The sequence below is a fragment of the Diplotaxodon limnothrissa genome, linkage group LG15, assembly GCF_057381915.1.
Source record: "Diplotaxodon limnothrissa isolate DT_005_m linkage group LG15, D_limnothrissa_male_GT1.1, whole genome shotgun sequence".
NCBI classification, from domain to species: domain Eukaryota; kingdom Metazoa; phylum Chordata; class Actinopteri; order Cichliformes; family Cichlidae; genus Diplotaxodon; species Diplotaxodon limnothrissa.
In genome coordinates, this window is record NC_140610.1 from 43,755,544 (window position 1) to 43,773,372 (window position 17,829).

At 41.1% G+C, this 17,829-nt stretch overlaps 1 protein-coding gene across 1 annotated transcript in view; it reads left to right on the top strand.

Moving 5' to 3' along the window:
• The window catches only part of LOC146618083 (polypeptide N-acetylgalactosaminyltransferase 14-like), a 264,598-nt gene that overhangs the window by 159,028 nt on the left and 87,741 nt on the right, over positions 1 to 17,829 (top strand). The window contains exon 7 of the mRNA XM_085372113.1: positions 14,143 to 14,208. Within this exon, the coding sequence (XP_085228239.1) occupies positions 14,143 to 14,208 (66 nt within the window). The remainder of the gene's footprint in view (positions 1 to 14,142; positions 14,209 to 17,829) is intronic.

The following is a 17,829-nucleotide window of genomic DNA, read 5'->3' on the forward strand; positions in this document are numbered from 1 at the left end:
ATATTTGTGTGTCATCTGCATAGCTGTGATAGTTTATTTTGTTGTTGTTTATAATCTGTGCCAGTGGGAGCATGTAGATGTTAAACAGAAGGGGTCCCAAGATGGAACCTTGGGGAACTCCACATGTGATACTTGTCTGCTCAGATGTGAAGTTACCTATTGATACAAAGTATTTCCTGTTTTCTACGTATGTTTTGAACCAGTTTAGTACAGTTCCTGAAAGACCTGTCCAGTTCTCCAGTCGTTTGAGTAATATGTTGTGGTCAACTGTATCAAATGCTGCACTGAGATCCAGTAAAACTAGGACTGACATTTTTCCACTGTCTGTATTCAGACATATGTCATTAAACACTTTGGTCAGAGCGGTTTCAGTGCTGTGGTTCTGTCTAAAACCTGACTGGAAGGCATCGTAGCAATTATTCTGTTTTAAGAAGTAACTGAGCTGTTGAGAAACTGCTTTTTCAATGATCTTACTTAAAAACGGGAGATTTGAGATCGGCCTGTAGTTGTTCATTTGTGTCTTGTCAAGATTGTCCTTTTTCAGTATAGGTTTGATTACAGCAGTTTTTAGTGATTCTGGAAACACACCTGATAATAAAGAAAAGTTGACGATCTGCAACAGGTCTGACTCTAAAGTCTTTGAGACCTTTTTGAAAAAACTTGTTGGCAGGACATCTAAACAGCAGGAGGAGGAGTTCAGTTGACCTAAGATGTCCTCCAGGTCTTTGCTGTTAATAGGTTGAAACTGTTTCATGGTGTTTAAACAGTTTTTTGGTGGACACAGTACATATCCTGGATCTGCTGTTGATGTACCAATTGCTTGTCTAATTTTTTGGATTTTTTCAGTGAAGAATTTGGCAAAGTCATTGCAGGCCATGGTCGAATGAAGTTCAGCTGCCACTGACACAGGGGGGTTTGTTAGCCTGTCAACTGTAGAAAATAAGACCCGAGCATTATGGCTGTTTTTAGTGATGATGTCAGAGAAGTAGGACCTCCTTGCATTCCTCAGTTGTAAATTATAATTGTGAAGTTTCTCTTTATAAATGTCATAATGAACCTGGAGGTTTGTTTTTCTCCATCTGCGCTCAGCTTTCCTACACTCTCTTTTTTCATTTTTCACCAGTGTGGAGTTTCTCCATGGAGACTTTTTCCTTCCAGAGATAACCTTCACCTTAATGGGAGCAATAGTGTCCATTACATTTAACATGTTAGCATTGAAGCTATTGACGAGCTCATTGACTGACCCTCTGGACAGGTCAGGTGTTAATGGGAAGACCTGGTTAAAAATTGCACTACTGTGTTCAGTTATACACCGTTTTGTGATCACTGTTGTTGATATATTTGTGTGGGCTGAGATTTTACTTTCAAAGAAAACACAGTAATGATCAGACAGGCCCACATCAGACACAGTAACCTTTGAAATGCTCAGGCCTTTGGAGATCAGTAGGTCAAGAGTGTGTCCTCTATTATGTGTGGCCTCTGTTACATGCTGAGTCAGCCCAAAGTTGCCCAGAGTGTTACTCAGGTCTTTAGTCCCTTTGTCCTGAGGGTTGTCCACATGAATGTTAAAATCCCCAGCAATAATTACACAGTCAAAATCAACACAGATCACAGACAGCAGTTCACTGAGGTCATTAAAAAAGTCTGTGCAGTATTTGGGAGGCCTGTAAACATTAAGAAACACAACTTTGGATGGGGCCTTCAGCTGTAAAGCCACATATTCAAAAGACTGAAAACTTCCAGGAGATAGCTGCTTACATTGAAATGATTCATTAAATAAGACAGCAACCCCTCCTCCTCTCCTGCTCGCCCTGACCTCACTGATAAAACTGTAGTTAGGAGGGGTCGTCTCGATGAGAACAGCTCCACTGTTACTTTGGTCCAACCAAGTTTCAGTTAAAAACATAAAATCAAGGCTGTGCTCAGTGATTAAATCATTAATTAAAAATGTTTTCCCAGCTAGAGATCTAATGTTTAATAAAGCCAACTTAAGTGTTTTAGAGGTATTACTTGTCCCCTCGTGTTTGGGAGCAGTCTGTGGCACACAAGGTATGTTTACTATGTTTAAAGATCTTTTAGAGTGCAGCTCTCTGTGTTTTGACCAGGCCACATGTCTCCTGTCACCTAAAAGTACAGAAATTTTAAAACCTTCTAGTAAACAGGGTCCCAGCTTCTCCTGGGAAAAGTCATCACTGCCATAATCCTCACAGCCCGGACCCTTCACACATCACGCATCAGACTGCGGAGACAGGGCATGAAGAGGAACTAAGGGGGGCGAGGCTGGGCAATGTGACTTCGATTGCTCTGTTGAGGGTGGGGCTCGATGGCGAACCTTTGGCCGCTCTGGTGGGGGGTTTATGGGGGACAAAAAGGGATTGGGACGGGGGGTAGATCTGAGCCCAGCATTGACCCGCTCCATCATCTCCTCAGTGAATTTCAGGTGTGGGGAGGAGGGAGAAAGGGAGGGGGAGGAGGGTGATGGCCTGTCAGGGGTTTGGGGGACTGGGGAAGGTCGTGGTCCCTTGTCCTGGTCGTTGGTGTTGTTGAGAGAGTTGGAGGCAAATAGGGACCCCTCTTCTTGCCTTAGATGTCTCTCCTTTCTGAGGCTCTTCCTCAGATGCCATGGATGTCTCTCCTTTCTGAGGCTCTTCCCGGGTGGGGGCAAATGGAGCTCCTCCTCAAGGTTTCTGCTGGGCTTTGTCTGTTCTTGGAGTACTGTTTGTTCCTCTTTATGAGATAACTCCTCGTTTATCTCAGCCTTGGCACCAAGCACAGATGGATGACGTATGGAATAAAACAAGTTGGAGGTGAACAGTTTCACCCCTGACTTGTTAAAACTAAATCCATTTGCTTTGAACAGATGCCTGCGTTCCCAAAAAATATTAAAGTTGTCGATAAAATGCACTGAGTGGTCAGCACATGCTGATATAAGCCATTTATTCAGTGTAAACAACCTGCTGAATCTCTCGTCTCCTCCTCTGACCGGCGGTACAGGTCCACTGATGAATACAGCTGCATTCAGAGAGTTTACAGTATTTAATAATCCAGTAAAGTCCCGTTTCAGAACCTCCGACTGTTGTTTGGACACATCGTTTGACCCTGTATGCAGAACAATGTTTGTCACAGTTGGATATTCATCTGCAATTTGAAGAATTCTCTCCTTCAGGTTGTTGACCATATCGTTAGGAAAGCAGAGGACTTTAGTGTTCTTACCGCACATCCTTTGTACATCCTTTACGGCAGAGTCACCCACAATCAGAGTTTCAGGCCTAGCCTTTAGCTTTCCCTGTGGCCTTTCACTTTTCAACAGATTTTCAGACCTTATTTCGCTGCTTTTAGATGGATGGTTGTCCGATATAGATCCAGGGTCCTTTGATAGTGGAGCAAATCTGTTCTGCAGTTTCACATTCAGTTGTTTTGGAGGTTTGTTGTTAACCTTCCTATTCACGGTTGTCCAGTCCTGTTTCCTCCTGTATACAGGGGTAGAAGAGCTTCTCTGTCTCGTAGGAAGTGAAGGCCAGTCGGTTTCAGAGATTTCAGCTCGCTGTGCCCTGCCTGTGATACGTCCTCCCCCTTCCAGGAGACATGATTTATGTCTTGGTTTTGCACCAAGACAGTCTAAGGGGGGATTATCACTTGAGGATTTATAATAATGCACAGAGTCTACTTTCTTGGTCATGTTATCTGTGCTCCTTAGCTGTGTACTAGCTTGCTCATCGCCATTGTTTTGAATCAAAGGCAAGGTTGTTTCATTTCCACACAGTCCATTTACCTCCACGTTTACTTCTAAGCGATGAATTTTTGTCTCCAGTACTGCAATCTTCTGCAGGAGGCTGTGGTAGTCATCTGTGGAGAGGGAAGGCATCTTGTTGCTAGTTAGCCTAGCGGTTAGCACCTTTCCAGGCTATTGAGGCTGCTCGGTGCCCAGACGCTGTAATCAGGCTTCAGCTGTGTCTAGGCCACAGACACACGGAGCGCTGAGGACAAGGTAACCATAAAATGTTGCTGTTTCTGTTAAGAACACTCTAGTCCTAATGATCTACAAGTGTCCAGAAGTTATCGCAGGTAAGCTCACACGGAAAAAAGGGAAAAAATCAGCATAAAAATCAATAAAAATCAATATAAGAAGCAAAGCATTCAAGAGCAAAGAGATGAAGCGTCCACACTCACAAAGGGGAGGAGCCAAAAAAAAAAAAAAAAACCTGACTGTTTGAGGCTGTGGACAGGTGTCTTTTATACAGATTGTAGTTGTAGTGTGTTACTGATGGTGACCTTTGTTACTTTGGTCCCAGCTCTCTGCAGGTCATTCACCAGGTCCCCCCGTGTGGTTCTGGGATCTTTGCTCACCGTTCTCATGATCATTTTGACCCCACGGGATGAGATCTTGCGTGGAGCCCCAGATCGAGGGAGATTATCAGTGGTCTTGTATGTCTTCCATTTTCTGATGATTGCTCCCACAGTTGATTTTTTCACACCAAGCTGCTTGCCTATTGTAGATTCACTCTTCCCAGTCTGGTGCAGGTCTACAATACTTTTCCTGGTGTCCTTTGAAAGCTCTTTGGTCTTGGCCATGGCGGAGTTTGGAGTCTGACTGTTTGAGGCTGTGGACAGGTGTCTTTTATACAGATGATGAGTTCAAACAGGTGCCATTCATACAGGTAACGAGTGGGGGACAGAAAAGCTTCTTACAGAAGACGTTACAGGTCTGTGAGAGCCAGAGATTTTCCTTGTTTGAGGTGACCAAATACTTATTTTCCACCCTAATTTACGAATAAATTCTTTACAAATCCTACCATGTGAATTCATGGATTTTTTTTTCACATTCTGTCTCTCACAGTTGAAGTGTACCTCTGGTGCAAATTACTGACCTCTGTCATCATTTTAAGTGGGGGAACTTGCACAATCGGTGGCTGACTAAATACTTTTTTGCCCCACTGTATTGATATTGCCCCCCTGCACCCGTGTATCTATGTGTGATATTGAAAACTAATTTTTATTTTTAATTAATGCATATGAGTCCTGCTGCTGCCCCAAATACATGCTAGAGTACCAAATGGAAATTAATCAACAAAATATATAGTGTCATATGATGTTTTATGTATTTGATTACCAAGAAATGATAGTATTGAGGGTTTTTTAGTAACTGTAATTTGATAATCCTTAAAATAAAATGTAGTGAGTGTCTGAGTTTGGGACGATCGTGGCTCAAGAGTTGGGAGTTCGCCTTGTAATCGGAAGGTTGCCGGTTTGAGCCCCGGCTCGGACAGTCTTGGTCGTTGTGTCCTTGGGCAAGACACTTCACCTACCGCCTACTGGTGATGGCCAGAAGGGTCGATGGCTTAAGCTTAAAACTCTACTCTCAAAGCCCTGTTTGTTGATTTAATTTATGAAGTAATTTAAGGTGGCATTTTTAAAGTGTGGACAAAATGCATGATGTCCATTAATTGGCATCCTATAAATTAAAAACATGGTTAATCACACAGAAAGAAGTGAGTCTATGGAAAATTTGTTTATCAAAAACCATGATTTGAATCCTTTATATTGCCTATATACTCACAAAGTGATGTCGCAGAGATGTCCTTTAGAAGTTCCTCTTCAAAATAAGACCAGCCTCACTAAAATAAAAACAAACCATTTATAATGCAAGTGGTTTTTTAAACTTATTAAACACAGTGTACTCCTTTTAAAAGGAATTCCAACATTTTTCTAAATACTATTATTATTTTACATTTTAACATTGATTTCAACAGTTTTTGCCTGGTTACAAAAAAAAGTTGATTAATTAAAATAAATAAACCAGTTAAAAAATGTCAAATAAAAAAAAAAATCAATAAGCTAACACGTGAGAAATTGTGTTTGTTTATAAACAATCTGTATTCACGTGTCATGTTGATAACAACAATGTTGATATTTGTAAATAAAAAAAATCTTACATTACTTAACCATGTAAGCTCCCTGCACCTGTCATAGGCGTTCACATGACGTCCCAAAAAATGATCCAGTCTGAAATGTTGAACATCATAGGTTGGGTTGGGTCATGGTTGGACGTCCAAATTGTGGACCAAGTCGGATGTTGTATAGATGTCCAGAATTGGTCATGGACCAACGCACCCAGTGTAGAAATGTGTACGTCTATGTGATTTCCAATGTTTAATACAATATCTAAATGGTCTCTGGTCCTATAAATCAGTTTGATTTGCGTAATTAAAAGTGAGATGATCAGAGTATTTATGTAGGGACCTATTTTTGCTACTGTTCCCCTAAAGATTAAAAATTAAATTGCTCATTAAGCAAAAGGGTTATTCAAAGTAATATATCAATCACTGGATCATTATTGGTGTCAAATGAATATGCAGCCACAGTTTAATGTTTTAGCTGGTCATAGTGGAGTTAATTATAACTACTAGGGGTAGTAAAATGGTTTAATATTCCAGGATCATATGATTTGTTTTAAATAGAAGCATAGTGGAATAAAAACTACAGTATGTCCAAGAGCAGAATATAATGGAAGTCAAATATAAATAGCTTCAAAATGTTACTGCAGACCTAGTAAGATAGTATGTTAAGAGGTGCAGTCGTTTGTAGTTTTCAGTTTTCTGTCCACTCCTGCTAGGAAATAAATTCTGGCCAGCAGACTTTGATGTGATCAGAAAAAGTGTCTGCACTTTGGTTTTTGTGGTCAGGGAGTAAAGCAGTGATAAGGAAAGCACAAATATACAGGCAACTGAACACTACATGGTTTACATTGGAAACAGCAGCTTCAGGAGAAGCTAAAGCTGCCTGACAAGATTTGATTTGTTCCTGCAACTTTCTCCAGTTTCACCGACACACAGTTTATTCTTAAAGGCTGCTCAACTGCTTCAAGTGTAGTTATGCTCCTCACTATAATTTTAAGTCACAATTAAAGAATTTTTTAAGAAAACGATAGAGGCACCAACAAAAAACTTGTGTTTAGGTGTTTTTTTCCCTCTTCAGGCTTAATGAGCACGTAGCAGAGAAAATAACCACAGTGAGTGCTTCAGCGTCCCTCTTAAATTTGAATAAGATCAAAATCAGCGCAGGGAGATTTTTCACTTAACGATATGTGGCAGCTGAGTGTTTTGAAGATCAACTTGTCAAATTGCAATTCCAGCCAGTTTTCCCAAAAGCATCTTAAAGATAGGATGATAGTAAAATTCTGTGAACTTTCTGAAATCCAAGAGCCATTTCCCCAAAGCATCGTAATTTCAGATGTTCTTAGGAATTCAATTATATTAACGACTTTCTAACCATTTACTGACAGCTAAGAGTCTCTTTAAAAAGCCCTGTGATATTTTTGGTTTTTCATTTTAATTTTTTTTTATTTAGGCTATATGCATCACAGGACATGTTATGCATCTTTGTTGCAAGTTTAGTAACCCGTAGCTAAATCTCAATGCATGCCTTGAGCAGCAGGATGTAATATAATGCTAACATGCCTTGAGCAGCAGCTAGATTAATTGAAGGTTTCTTATAGTCTTCTTATATTTTCTTAATTCCATTATCATTAATCAAAGCAATCCAGAAGCTAAACCAATTTTCATGTTGTCTCTACATTATTACATTTCATAATGAACATGGGCAGATACAAAATATTTCACAGTATTTTTAAAACATTTAAGAAAGAAGTCTACAGAACATCTATATTCAAACGCTCAACATGCAATGTGTGCATTTGTTTGCAATGTTAGGAAACACTGTAAATAAAAGATGGCTTTAGCTATCACCCATTGTATGTTTTGAGAATGACAAGTCTCAAAAGACTGACTGAATGACAAGTGACAGACCAACCATGACACCGAGGACACTGTATGCCCACTTTAACATGCTTTTTGATAATTTGTGCTATAATTTACTTAAAACTGTGTTTTCTGATTCATCACACTGCACTGGGGGACTTTAGCCTGTTTGACTGGTCAATTACAAACCAAACAGCAAATAGAAACAAAAAGGTTGTTTTAAACATGGAAGTTAAAACATGAACCCCAAACCCGTACAACCTTTGTAGAACAGGCTTTGTGTCTCATTAATAACTCGTGATTTTCCAATGTTTTTTCAACATGCAATTGTTAAAACATTTTTCTAACTCACCAATCTGAGAGCGACAGAAGTGAAAACCTGAGTGATGAAGGTTAAATAACAGCAGATTTAGACTATAAAGACATGATTGGTGTAGGTGAGGCAACAGTGAATAGATGCAATCAGCAGTGGAGACAGATACATGCCAGTAAACAACCACAGATGGATGTGCAAATCAACTACCGACAGATAATCTGTCAAGGCTCGGCTGTGTGGCAGGCAGGAGGAGGACCCAAACGCAAAACTCACAGACACGGGGATGAACTCAAAATCACAGCTTTAATGCTGGAATGGCAGAACATAGGAAATACAAAACTAAACTGGGAAAAGTAAACTAACATACGCAGAGAGACACAGGGAGATCCACACAACATGAGGGACGACGTCACGCTGAACAGAGGGAGACGCAGACAGAAATACACAGAGGGTTAACGAGGGAAGTGGGAACACACGGGGAACACAGGTGACACTGATAATCATAACGAGACAGGGCGGGGTGAACTGAACACTGACGGGAGAGGTGAAACAGGAAGTACAGAGGTTCAGACAGGAGGAGAGAGAGCACGAGTAGAACACCAACGTAACAGGCAGGGGAGACACGGAATAAACACGAAAGGGGACGAGGGCTCATAAATACATAGAGGGCACACAGGGGGAAGAGAGAGCACGGGGAGAACTTAGACATAATGGGCAGGGGAAGCATGGAATAAAACATAAGGAGAGACGAGGGCTCACAGATACACAGAGGGGCACACAGGGGGTAAGAGCCATGAAGGGAGAACACTTAGGGAACAACACAACAGGGCAACTCAGAAAACATGGCCTAAGCAAGGAACAAAATACAAACATACAAGGAAACTAAGAACACTGGGCCAACATGGCCCAGGACCATGACATAATCAGTGTTAATAATACTGCATATACACTTATACAACCATATCACCAGTGCATATGCATGCTGATATACATAGCCAAAGAGAAAACAACTTTTCCAGCCGCCCACACAGGTGTGAGTCAATAAGTTTAATGCCTTGCCTTTGCTTATTTGCGGTGATTTGTTTTAGGATATTTGACCTATCATAAACAACTTTTCTCTTACTACCTTCCTCAAGCACATCAACTTAATGTTTCTGTCTTGTTCACTGTTCCTATGTTGAGGCAGTTCTCTAGATTATAAACTCTCATAAAAATCTTCTTCTTGATGTACTAGAGTTGATACATTTATAATATCACTTCTATTTAAAAATAATAATAATTATCCAATAATTTATGGTACTACCACCTAACCTCTTGCACTTTTAGCTTTCTCCTCTTTCATTCAAGAACTATTGTTGCCATATGTTTCCACAGAGAGCTGTCCTATAAATCTATATATCTCGACAACTGTTCATCCGATCTGCTTTAAACTGTGCACCAAAGAGATTTCTTTTTCTTCTGGCAGCTAAAAAATGCCAGCTGCGAGTGCTTGAGAGCAATCTGGAGATGAAGTATTTCTTTCGTTGCTATGATACAGAATATCCAAGGAAGTAATATCTTGTAAAAACCGTGACTCTAGATGACTTTTGTTTACCTGCTATACCCACTGCAAACTAAATCGTCCTGCAAGCCAAACTTTTCATACAAGCAGTAAAAAGTCCCCATTGTTCAGCACTAGTGCGAATAGGACGTGATCTTGGTTCACTGAAGTATTTGACTCACCCTTTTGCCACTGAAAATGGAAGTCTGGTTAAAAAATGACAGCATTGGCCATAATTGTTTATGAGAAGTTGAACATTTTTCAACTGAAAAATCTGGAAAGAAAAAAGATGACCTGCTTTTTTTTTTTTTAATTTTTCTTAGCATATTATCAAAAATATGTTTCTATCATTGCAAACAGCTGAGAGGGCAGTCCATGAGATGTATGCTGTGGTGGACACAGCCCCTGAGGACAATGACCAAGAAGATTTTATAATTAAGCAAGCATAGCTGTAGCTGGATCTAATCTGCATAGGAGGTAATGACTGTCTATATGTTCTACTTTTGCTGATGTTAATATACAGTATAATAGTCGTCTTAAGCAGGTAGGTACAAAGACGTAAAATGTCCACAAACAGGACTTAATTACAACAATAGTGTAACGGGAAGAGTATTTACAGTGGGGCAAAAAAGTATTTAGTCAACCACCGATTGTGCAAGTTCCCCTACTTAAAATGATGACAGAGGTCAGTAATTTGCACCAGAGGTACACTTCAACTGTGAGAGACAGAATGTGAAAAACAAAATCCATGAATTCACATGGTAGGATTTGTAAAGAATTTATTCGTAAATCAGGGTGGAAAATAAGTATTTGGTCACCTCAAACAAGGAAAATCTCTGGCTCTCACAGACCTGTAACGTCTTCTGTAAGAAGCTGTTCTGTCCCCCACTCGTTACCTGTATGAATGGCACCTGTTTGAACTCATCATCTGTATAAAAGACACCTGTCCACAGCCTCAAACAGTCAGACTCCAAACTCCGCCATGGCCAAGACCAAAGAGCTTTCAAAGGACACCAGGAAAAGTATTGTAGACCTGCACCAGACTGGGAAGAGTGAATCTACAATAGGCAAGCAGCTTGGTGTGAAAAAATCAACTGTGGGAGCAATCATCAGAAAATGGAAGACATACAAGACCACTGATAATCTCCCTCGATCTGGGGCTCCACGCAAGATCTCATCCCGTGGGGTCAAAATGATCATGAGAACGGTGAGCAAAGATCCCAGAACCACACGGGGGGACCTGGGGAATGACCTGCAGAGAGCTGGGACCAAAGTAACAAAGGTCACCATCAGTAACACACTACAACGGCAGGGAATCAAATCCCGCAGTGCCAGACGTGTTCCGCTGCTGAAGCCAGTGCATGTCCAGGCCCGTCTGAAGTTTGCCAGAGAGCACATGGATGATACAGCAGAGGATTGGGAGAATGTCATGTGGTCAGATGAAACCAAAGTAGAACTTTTTGGTATAAACTCAACTCGTCGCGTTTGGAGGAAGAAGAATACTGAGTTGCATCCCAAGAACACCATACCTACTGTGAAGCATGGGGGTGGAAACATCATGCTATGGGGCTGTTTTTCTGCCAAGGGGACAGGACGACTGATCCGTGTTAAGGACAGAATGAATGGGGCCATGTATCGTGAGATTTTGAGCCAAAACCTCCTTCCATCAGTGAGAACTTTGAAGATGAAACGAGGCTGGGTCTTCCAACATGACAATGATCCAAAACACACCGCCCGGGCAACAAAGGAGTGGCTCCGTAAGAAGCATTTGAAAGTCCTGGAGTGGCCTAGCCAGTCTCCAGACCTCAACCCCATAGAAAATCTGTGGCGGGAGTTGAAAGTCCGTGTTGCTCGGCGACAGCCCCAAAACATCACTGCTCTCGAGAAGATCTGCATGGAGGAATGGGCCAAAATACCAGCTACTGTGTGTGCAAACCTGGTATAGACCTATAGTAAACCTCTGTTATTGCCAACAAAGGTTATGTTACAAAGTATTGAGTTGTATTTTTGTTATTGACCAAATACTTATTTTCCACCCTGATTTACGAATAAATTCTTTACAAATCCTACCATGTGGATTCATGGATTTTTTTTTTTCACATTCTGTCTCTCACAGTTGAAGTGTACCTCTGGTGCAAATTACTGACCTCTGTCATCATTTTAGGTGGGGGGACTTGCACAATCGGTGGCTGACTAAATACTTTTTTGCCCCACTGTATATGCCAACAGTCAGTATGTTGAAAAAGCTTGAAATGAGGAGCTGGGATAGAGTTGGGTTGCAAAGTGGCTTGCAGATCATGGGCAGACTAATATAGCTTAAAGTGAGCCATAAATGAGGTTTGCCATTTGAATCCATAGGTTGAGATATCAGCTGCCGCTGAGACAAGCTGACCTGTCCTCATTGTTTTTAAGCTTAACTTCGTCCTGCCCCAACAAATGCTGTGGATGATTTCAGATATGAATATGACTGATTTTATAGTCAAATTATGTTAAATATCTGGTTATATTTTTCCTCACAGCAGGTACAGTATGTGGGTTCAGAGGTTATGTGTGCATATCCTGGACAAGCCCCCAAACATGTAACGGTTCCTATGTACATGCCTCAAAGGATCCTAATATAGAAGAAGATAAAGTTTTAAATTGAAACTGATATTGAAAGTGTAAACTGAATTACTTACAAAGACCAAATACAAATAAGGGACTTGCAGTCCTAGCAAAAACAAGGAAAAGATCAAAAACACCAGGAACTGACCATACAACTGCCCATTAGTTCCGTGCTTTTTCCCTAACCTGATATTAGCCAAGACTAATCCAAACTGAAACTGAAACTGATGCCAACACCCAATTAATAATATTAACATAACTCCACCTTCTCTGGCCTTTTGTGCATACCTTGAGGGTTTTGCAGCCAGTCAGCATTAAGGCATGTGGAACAGTAGTACACAAACTTTTCTAGCTCTGCAAAGATGCTGTTACACCAATGCTTGCAATTAAAATTTGAATGCCTCTCAACCTTTCGAGCTTTGTCAAACATTAGTGTCTGTTTATATGGTTATTTTGTTTTTCTTTTTTTTCTTTTTTTTCTTTTTTTTTACTTTGATTTTTATTAGGTTATTTTGACATTGTGGACATACAGTAAAGAAAATAACAAACAGACATACATATAAACAAACATAGAGTCTGGAGTTTACATATCTTTCTCCATTTATCACGTTGCAGAAAAAAAAAAAAAGAAAACCTATTATGTTATTTCATTTGTGTCACTTCTGAATGTTTTCCACTTCCTCCATAGTCTGTCGTATTTACCTCCCATCAAAGGTTATTTTGTTTTTCATCATGCAGGGCATCTCAGGCTGAGAGAGAACCACAGAGCCAAATTAGTATATAAAAACAAAAAATATTTATGGGGGTGTGTCTGAACTTTAAGGTTTTTGGAAACTGTGTTGTTTTAGTTCAAATTCCATATAAAATAACAATAAGAATTTATCCCCAAACTGAGTCAAAACCTTTCTGCTTGGATCAAAGTGCATATGCTCTTGGTCACATATATTTTGTCCACTTGAAGGGAGAAGTTCAGTGGAGAGGGGAACAACCATGGGGCATTGTTTCTGGGTCAGAGCGCTCTGATGGAGGTGTTAAGTCATTCAGGGTCGCTATACACAAAACATCACATACAAAACCATTTGAGAAAAAGCTGTTATATTGTGTAAAATATAATACTAATAATAATTTTTAAAAACTGAAAATGTCATGCACCCATATGTTACTCACAATAGAGCACAGAAAATAACTTGAATATTAATATGAAGAAAATGTGTTTATTTTTAATTTGACTGCAGGAACATATTTCAGAAAAGTTTTAACAATAACACTTACAGGGAAAAACAAAAACTAACTGTTAAGAAATCTTTTGAGATCCCACCACCATTGTGATTAGGAATGTAAGACAGAACATACTCATCATATTATCATAAGTCATGACATTTTCCAGTTTTTTGAGCCGTGACGGCTTCTCTTTCTTCTCTAGTTTTTTTTTCTTCCAATCTTTGACTCATTATTCTGAAATTTATAATGGAACGCTATTGAAATCCTTTTTTGATATTGTAAGTACATTCACTATTTTCCTGTTCTAAAAATCATTAATATTAATTTCACTTAACTTGACTTCATTAAATGACTCACATATTGTACACCAGTGATTCATTTTTTCTGCTTTCTTCTTTTCATTTTGAGACTTTCAACCAGAGTATTTTTGACAGTTTTATTAAAAAAAAGAACAAAATACAAAAAAAAAAAAGAAATACAGCTCAGAAATTCAGTGGAGACCTCACAGCCGGCTGAACAGCAACTAGACAAATGTCTAACTTGTCAAACCTTAAGCTTTGAATTGTCGTCATTTTTTTCAGTGGGCTACTATTTGGTTTCTCTGCAGACTTTCAAAGAAATTATCAAGATATACATTACACGGCACACAATGTTTCCTTCTATTATTCGTATTCTGCTCATGCTGTTTTTTTTTTCTTTCCCAGAGAGTGACTGCCAGCTTCTCACCAAACTGCCCAAAGTTAAATGCTTTCGCAACAACAAGCGAGAAGGTATGGAAGCAGTTGCGTTTGAAAAATTTCATTAGCATTTTTAACATGCTAGTGTGTATAAATTTGCATGCTTAATCATTCTTATGTTCTTTGTAGGTTTTTTGGCATCTCATTTGTCACCGGTGTGCTAGATTTGTGTGTGTATGTGTATAAAAAGGTGTTATTCAGGGTGTGTATAAAGAATATAAATTTCACTGGTGGTACTGAAAACTCTCTGCCTAAACAATCCCATGCTGTATATAAACACACAGAGACGGGTGGACAGACAGAAAGACAGTGAGTGAAGTGAAATTGATTCATTCATCTCTGGCTACATATTGAACTGCAGAACTGAAATGACCTGAAGTGAATTGAAGTGACAGGAGAGCTACTGAAATAGAGCCCAGAGTGGCAAGCTATCATAAAAAAAATGTCACAGAAAAGAAAATGTCTTCCACAATCTCAAACCAAACATACATTAATTCAAAAGCAAGCTTATATGCTGAAATTTAAAAAAAAAAAAAAAGAAAATTTATAAATAACCTAATCACAGATGACAACCAGTTTGAAGTTAAAGCCTCAGTCACACTAAATATGGATGGTGTTCCTCATTTTAATGGTTAATACAGTCATGTGTCATGGCTATGCTTATCATTTTTCCATATAATCCATTTGGAGCTGCCTCCATGCTCTTAAATATAGACTACGAATGAATGGAATACATAAATTAACATGACAGCTTGACAATATGGCGGGGTCAGGAGTATACTGTGAATAAAGAAATGGTTAATGGCCAGAAAAAGGTTTAAGACATATATAATCTTCCACTGTAGCTGACTGAAGATGTTTGGTATGTGCATGATTTTTAAGGAATTGAAATGGATTAAATACTTCGGGCTGAAAGAACATTTTATTTGACTAAAACAATAGTGGAGGTGGCATGCTGTGGTTTATTCAGGTCTTTTAATCGTTTAACTTTTTGCCACTGAATGTTGCACTTTAACTACTACACCCCACTGTTAGAAGCAAATTCACAAAATAGACCCAAGTACAGATACATACTGAGGCAGACAGTAGGGGTGCAACGATACACAAAATTCACGGTTCGGTTCGGTTCGATACTTTGGTGTCACGGTTCAATATTTTTTCGATACAAGAAAATGTTCATGCTTTTTTAATTTGTCATTTATTAAAATTATAAATATATATTTTAACTCCAACGTACAGTTTTTAAATTTAATGTTGCTGAAACAACAAGGGGAGAAAATAATAAATCTATCTGATCGAGAAATCACTCATCTTTGGAAAAGAGAGTTTATTACAGAGAAATGGCTCTTTCCAAAATAAAAGCTATACTATACACTTCTTCTGGGGTACACTCTCAGCAGCATATTAAACATATCAGGTCCCCATGAGGAGAATCATGTGCTAACGGCTGACTAAATGACTCGGGTAAAGTTTGTAGCATGCGTGCTTGTTGTTTTTGTCTGCTTCCACTTGTCTTTGCACTAGGATGATGTCGGCGTAAATGTGCAGTCATATTCATTGTGTTCCCACTAATGCTGTCAGCATTAATCTGAAATGACGTTAATGCCACAACACAGCAAATCTCCTTTTTTTTTTTTTTTTTTTGCCTGTCCCGTTTGGCTCTTTTGCCATCAGAATTATTGTCTAAAGGCGAAGAAAGATGCCCAACGGATTTACTTTACCAAATTGACCATCCCAGCCTTGCCGTAATGGTCCATTTGATTCACCTTTTATTGTTTATTTTATTTTCACTTGCTGAATACGGGACAGACTTGACTGGGGAAAAGAAGGGGAGAAAGAAAGAGGGAAAGAAAATCAGCTGAGAAGAGGGACGGGGGAGAAGGGCAAAAAACAAAAACCAACAGAATGGGCAAGAAAAAAAAATACATATATCGATCACCTGGATCACCTGTTGAGAAAGAAAAAAGAAAACAAGCAGAAGAAAACGAGAGCAATACAATAAACAACATCACAATGATATATGGGAATATGACAGTAAATACTAAATATTAAACATTATTGTAAGATCGACAGCGCACAGTGTGCTTTGAGGTAGGAGCCAAAAAGGGTGTAGTTTGCGTGTGTGATCACCTGTGTGTACACCTGTGAGCATGGACGTGCTTGTATTTAAAAGGTTCCTTCATGTAATGATCTGCTAGAGGGTGTGGGAAGCTACTGCCCCGTCCACCAGGGCATGAAGCAGGTATGGAGGAGATCAAAACTCCAGACATCCAGAGGCCCCCAGAACACAAGAGACCAAGGAAGACCAACAGAGGGACAGCCGCGCCACTGTCCCAAAAAGAGCTGAGGAGAGTCCCAAATGAGGGCTCACTCAACAGCCGCGGAGCAGAAGCCAGGGGGAGTTGCAGTGACGCACCCCTGAGCTCCGCCGGCAGCCAGCTGTGCCTGAGTGACCGAGCCCCAGGCCGAGAGGCCGGGGGCACCCCACCTCCGAAGTGGCCCGAGCGAGCCCCAGGCTCCAGGCCCCGATAAGCGGCCGCCAAGGAGTGAGCCGGTGTGTACCTGGATGCCCATCGCCAGACACAAAGAACCACCAACGCACCGATGTCTGAGGGAGTCCGCCACCGGCAGGGGAAGTGGTGGGGGGAGATAGGCCTCCAAACCTTGGAGGGCCTGAGATGTCCCCAGAGAGGTGGCGTCTGATACCCAACCTGACATATAGACACAGACATACAGGCACACACAGATACAAACATCCATTCCTACCCTCATGCTCTCATATGCACTTACTCCACACTCAACCAACGTGGAGACAGACATAAAGAGACGCTGTACACACGATCACACTCCCCAAGCGTACTCTACGAACCGGGTCTAGGTACCCTTGCCCCTGGAGGGGGGAACTGCACCCAGACCCAGGTGGTGTTACCCTTTTCCCTGCGGTGGGGAGAAGCAGACCGCCCCGACTCCGCAGCAGCAGGGAGGCCCCACATTCCAGACCCCAGTCGGACGGCCAACTCCTCCTCCTAGGACCCCCGCTCCAGCAGGCCGCAGAGAACGGGGGTGAGAGAAGACTCCAAACCTCCCTCCACCCGCTCATTGTAGTGTTGATGCATGTGTGTTCTAAGGTGCATTTAAAACCCAGGAGGGCATGGAGCTACCTGCCAGAGAGCAGCAGGTAAGCGCATAGCCCCTCCTGATAGCGCTCAATGTCTACGTGTATTTAAAATTGAGAGGTGGGCAACGACGCCAGGGGTGAGGTGTACACCCTGATGGTAATTTGGATTCCGTGTATCGTGCCCACCCCCAAGATCCTATATGTATGTGTAATGAGAGTGTGAATAATGTGAATGTCTAAGTTGTGGGATAAAATTGAGGCAGAGGCAGCCAGAAGGGAACAGGGGGGGGGGGGGGGGGGGGGGGTAGCCTCCTCTGCACCCTGGTGACCCTACTTCAAGGCCCTGCATGTGTGGGTGGTTGTGGTGGAGCAGGAAGAGGGAGGCAGCTGGAGATGGGGAGGGAAGGAAGGGAGGGGCAAGTGACCCCTCCCTGGGGCCAGCTCCCCCGCTGACCCCAGTAGGCACCCCCATACTCCGCGACCCGCCAGGGAAAGGAGGCCCAGGCCCATCCGGACCGGGGCCCAGTGCAGCAGCG